The 5,925-nt window shown below is 42.0% G+C and overlaps 1 protein-coding gene across 1 annotated transcript; it reads right to left on the reverse strand.

The window, feature by feature from the left end:
• Positions 1–2,481: 2,481 nt before the first annotated feature.
• LOC134176394 (uncharacterized) lies at positions 2,482–5,441 on the reverse strand. The gene is made up of 5 exons (XM_062643064.1): positions 5,373–5,441; positions 5,151–5,295; positions 4,377–4,398; positions 4,199–4,255; positions 2,482–3,575 (listed from the first exon to the last, which is right to left on the reverse strand). The coding sequence occupies exons 1-5, from the start codon at positions 5,439–5,441 to the stop codon at positions 2,615–2,617; spliced, it is 1,254 nt and encodes a 417-aa protein (XP_062499048.1). The 3' UTR covers positions 2,482–2,614.
• Between the last annotated feature and the right edge of the window lie 484 nt (positions 5,442–5,925).

Below are 5,925 nucleotides of genomic sequence, written 5' to 3' on the forward strand. Positions count from 1 at the left end.
CGGAAAAGAAATACTTTACAAGTCTTGATCTTATGTCCGGCTACTGGCAAATTTCTGTAGCTCCGGAGGATGTTGAAAAGACAGCATATATTACTCCTGTTGAATTGTTTGAGTTCACAAGCATGCCATTCGGTCTCAGTAACGCCACCAGTTCTTTCCAACGAACAACGGATTCAATACTTTCCGATCTCAAGTGGCTTACTTGTATTTTTTGCCTAAACGAAGTTCTCGTATTCTCTGACGACTTTGCCTCACACCTCCTCGCTTTAGAAACAGTTTTCTAATGCGTGTATCAACCCTGACTGTGTCGGCCTCGATCACGCTAAATTAACAGCTTTTACTTTACTAAAAGTGCCTCAGACCAAATCTCAGTTTAAGTCATTCCTGGGTTTGACGTCATACTATCACCATTTTGTCCCATCCTACGCCGCTGTTGCTAAACCACTGATGCGATTACTCAGAGAAAACACTGTTTCAGTAGACTGTCCCTCAGCAAAAAGCTTTTGATAGTCTGAAACAACATCTTACGTCCGCGCCGCTTCTTGTTCATCCTGACTGGAGTAAGCCTCTTAAGTAAAAACGGATGCTTCTGATTTTGCTATTGCCGCTATCTTGGCTCAGGTCGACGACAACAACAAGGAACATGTCATTTCTTATGCTAGCCGCCAGCTATACGCTGCCGAACGTTCATACGATACCTGCCAGGAAGAGCTTTTGGACGTTCTGTACGAAGGAGTGTTTTCGGAAATATCTTGTCGGTGTTCACTTCACGTTGGAGACAGATCACGCTAATCTCCGATGGCTAATGTCTGCTAATCATCAAGCAGGTCGCTTAGCTCGATGGATTCTGAGACTTCAAGAACTTGATTTCACGATCCGTCACAACCTGGGCAAAGCAAATACTAACGTTGACGCTCTGTCTCGCTTACAGAACGACACATTTGTGAAGCAGACTTCTAAAAAATGTCTCTGTCCTCACTGTTGATTAAAACAGTATTGCTCTTTCGACTCCTGATGAAATCCAGCAACAACAGGAAACTGACCGCTTTTTCATGTTATCCTCGACTTTCTGAAACACCCTCAAACAAGGGAAGCTTCTCCAGAAGTTAAGAAGGCTCTTCACGATTCCGGCACTATTTCGATTGACTCCAGTACTGGTCTACTTATGTAACTGCTATTGTCAACGGACGTCGTTGACATGTACCTATACTACCACCAGCCACCGCTCTACTAGCTATGAAAGCTTTACGGTCTGCCGATCGCCGGTCACATAGGTACAAAAAGAACCCATTACCGTCTTCGTTCACAGTTCTACTGGAAAGGTATGGCTCAAGACATCAAGGCATTCGTTCGCTCGTGTCTTCCTTGCCAGTCACGTAAGCTTCCTCTACCTCGTCACTCGGGTTATCTACAACTGCTCAGTGCATCTCGTCCTTTTGAGACTGTTTGTGTTAACATTTTCGGTCCACTGCTCCGCATGAATCAGGCAACCGTTACGTGGTCGTGATGGCTAACAGGCTTCCAGATGGACCGAGTTCGCTCCAGTTCCAGACATTACTACGGCTAATGTTGCTGATGCTTTTGTCAACTCCATCGTCCATCGCCATTCCCGAACCACGTGATCTCTGAACGTGGTACCCAATTCACTTCCAATCTATTTCGACGCTTGGCAACTCGTCTTGGTATCGACAAGCTCTTTACCTGTGCCTATCACCCACGGAGCAATGGTCAAGTTGAACGAATAAATCGATACTTTGATGCAGCTCTGACCGCATACGTCAATGAGCATCAAGACGACTGGGATAGCTATCTAGAAACCCTCGCTTTTGCATACCGCACTAGCTTCCTTTATGCCATTAGCAACACTCCTTTCTACCTGGTGCATGGCCCGATCCTCGGCTACCAGCTGATGTTTCGTCCGGTACCCCTCTCTATCTTGACGTCGATGTCCACCAGTACGGTTAGTCGCTCACCCAATACTTCAACGACACTTACACAGCTGCTCGTCTTGCCCAAGACAAATCGAATTATATATGTATATATATATATATATATATATATATATATATATATATATATATATATATATATATATATATATATATATTATGTAATCTAATTTGCCTGTGCGAAGAACGGGCTATTCAAATAATATAGCGGTATATATGGATATATTCAGCTAGTATGTAGGTATGTATGTCTTGGGATGAATAAACGATGTAGGTATATATATGTATAAGTTACGGTAGGTAGGTAGTTAGGTAGGTGTAGGCATTTCTACATATATGTAGAAAGTGAAATCTCCAAGGTAGGCTATATAAATTATGTCCGTATATGTTTATAACAACGGCCACAAGATGGTTTATAGCACTTCATCCCCATCCCCTCCAGGTGAGTCAACTCACTCTCAGATGATATTGGTATTATAGATAGGCAAGACAACCAGAGACAACATTTCTTTCCTGACATACATTTTCTAACACTAATCAAAAGAAACACACAAAGCAAACTAACGATAATACGGTAAAGTAATTATGATTGAAGCTGTTCATATGTAAACCGTTCAATCGAGTCCTGTAATAATGTAAATTTTATGATAGTATTGAACTATGTATCAAGGATAGAAAGACACTTTCTTACAGCCATATAAAGACACGTCAACAGGTGTTGTCAAATTGTGTGATATATCTCTTATGAATTGTTCCTCCAAGTTGAAAAGATGATGTGTACTAATAGTGTGAAGATCTCTGTAGTATGCATACAACTCTCCCTCTGCCGCACCAAATCCGTAAACATCAACCTCTTCGCACAATCTCAAAGCGAACAGAATGGCATACAATCCCGACGTTGGCATTCTTTTACTCTTAACACCATACAATTGTCTGTACGTTGTCAAAATAGATCGCGTAGTGTTCATAAGTTCCATCGATGTTGCATAGAGAGGACCATGTCTTGCGCATAATCGACCAGCAGAAGTAATCTTACCATGATGTTTACATCGAACCAATAGCGTTTTACGATTTACGTTTCGTAGACATGTAAACTCACGTAGGGTCGCTACATTAAGTATTGCCACGTCAGGCATGCGTCTCCCGACATATTTCTCGTATGGATGAATCGGAGCGTTATTTAACCGTATGACAAATTCATGTCCGTCAATATCATCACCGTAACTACGACTCAATAACCTTCCTGATAACCCGACTAGAGCGCACGATCTCGATCGTTTCATGAGAAGACTGGTGGTTTGAAAGACAGCCTTGTCAGCAAGCACAATCGTTGGAGACAATTCTGGTGTTCTATGGCAAAGAAGAAGAGGTGTCTTGCTTTGACAGCCAAATTCGTCCCACAGCGTCGTTGGTTTATTGGTAAAACTTTGACTGCTGCTCAATTCTTGTTCGAGCAATTTCTTAAATTTAGGGGGTTTTGAGTTAAATGACAGGTTATAGATGTAAGCGCCATTGCGATAACGGTAGAAAATTGAGACAAAAAGTACCAAAAATATGGCAGTTACTATAACACAGAGATATTTTTTCCTTGAATGGCAAACAGTCAAAATGTTGAACACCGAATTACTAAACAGCACAAAAATTGTAAAATTAACAAGTAATATTTAACGTTTGTAAAGTAGTGACATGTTGTTTGTTATTACAACCTGCCCTTCTCATTTATTTAAAATAGCAAATATAAAATGGATTAATATTTACTTAATTAATTATTATGCGCATGCACCAACTTAATTAATCATAAATATATTTATCAAGAAGACTATAGCTTCTGTAAGCATTCAAATATCTTGTTAGAGATGGGAGGATATAACCAACTTATCGAAACGCTAGAATAGAGAAGAATCGCAAATGTTTGTTACTAAACTTTCTTTGACGAAGACGGCATAAATACCACCTTTCTTAAATACCACCTGTTTTAGGGAATCTATACGTTGTAAAATACGGTCTCCTTGTGATTTCTTTAATCTTTACTAAGTAATATTGTATTGTGTTTCACAAGTACTGTAGTATGAAATTCTCATACATTCCTTAGCAGTCAAACTTTGGACACCTATCTACCGTTTCTTAGCGTGGAGCACTTCTACTGGAGCGTGGCGCAGCGCCGCACTGCAACGCTGTAAGGAGAACCCTACTCTTATATATTTACGCGGCACTAAGTAGTACAGACTCGCGTAGCCAGACACTATGACCGCGTCGCACCCGTCGGCTTGACATCTAGAACACGATCGTAGTTGTCTATTCCGCGTCTACATTGAGCATACAAGAATCATAGGAATCATTTCAAGATCTAAATTTTTCTACAAATACTTGACACGGAGACGAGTCAAGTCAATAGTCGTAGGGACAAGTCTCAAATTCGCAACTTACGTTACGACTTTCATCCAACAAGCTAAGACATACATATGTTAAAGAGAACTTAACATTAATACAAAACGCAGTTGTTGGCCATCGATTAGACGTGGCTGACCGAAAAAAGTTAGCGAAAGGAAAGTCAAGGTGAGCGTGGCCGTAAACCATCTTTCCACGGGATTGGCGTTATCCTTACGTTAAATTATCAAACGGAATTAATATGTAGAGACGTTTAGCTAACTGAGACTCCTCCTTTATGCATACAACGCCGCCTACACCAATAAAACCAACCGTGTTAGCGCGCGTTAGCAGCATCCTTTCCCTGATAAGAGTTGTCGAATTTTGTTCGTGATGGATCAGATGACGTTTTCTTTGTGTCTTTATTTTTCTGTAAAATATTTCTAGCAATATCTGCACCGTTTGAGATTACCTACGTCATGTGGACCAAAATTGATCTAAAAACGGTCAATTGATGTGCGCAAAGTTTCCACCTATTCGCTTGGTCCCACTCCTTTCTCTTTAGCGGGTGCTGACGAAACCGCAGCAAAAACAGTCAAATCAAAGCTTTTGCATCTAATAGCAGGCCCGAAGGAAGCAACTTGACAGTGGAGCAGCCTAGCGCGCATTAGAGGGTGTGTTTTAGCGCACGCTAGGGTGGGTTGGCTGGGCATGTGCAGGTGCAACCACGAGTACTGCTTGAACAACGCTGGATAAAATGCTTCATTGGAGACTTGCTTCTTTCTAAACTCACGTTTGAGGAATTGGAAGTGGAAAGCTGGTGGGGTACTTCACTAGTAGGAGGAAGCTCGCATTCGACGTTCGATCGCAACAAAGTTGACAACGCCATGACACATCTGTGAGTAGTGAGCATGGGCACAGATGCTGTCACAGAGGTCGGGGAATATAGTCCAGGTAACGAAAGAGAAGTCTTACGAGACTGCAAAACAGTCACCAAATTAGTAGAGCCGCAATCCGGTAGATGACCAAAAATATTATTTTTTTAATCAGCTCTACCCTTAGACCCGAAGTATGCGGCAATCGTTCGCTGGCTAAAGTCGAGTTTTCAAAAAGTGGAGCGGCCATGGCCGCTGCTGCCGCTGCGACTCCGTCGGCCCTGAATAGAAGCTGGCACTTCTTCTGTAGACGCTATTGCATTAGATGTTGTGGTGGTTGGTCGACGGTACGGCGGTCCCCTAGCTGCCTATCTCTTTTCCCAGCAATTTCACTTTCCTGTTCTTGCAGAGCGTGTGTTTTCAATAGTTACAGCGCCGTTTATCCGGAAGTCGACCAATTGACTTTGTGGTGGACCAGTATCGTACTGTTTTATCAAGAACTGTAAACGACATAAGCGATAGCGCTCTGGATAAGTGCGCATTTCGATTCTTCACAGTATTCAGCCTCTTTCTGGTCAGTGGGAAAAATTCCTGTCAAACGGCGATAACAAAACGGAGCTGGTACAGTTTTTTTGTCAAGAATGGCAAAAGCAAAACATGCAGTGTAACTGTCTAGTTTAACAAGTGATTGTTTGCCACAGTGGGGAGCATGTGCTACTTTATCTAGCACAGAA

This window comes from Corticium candelabrum, chromosome 2, assembly GCF_963422355.1.
Source record: "Corticium candelabrum chromosome 2, ooCorCand1.1, whole genome shotgun sequence".
Lineage (NCBI taxonomy): Eukaryota > Metazoa > Porifera > Homoscleromorpha > Homosclerophorida > Plakinidae > Corticium > Corticium candelabrum.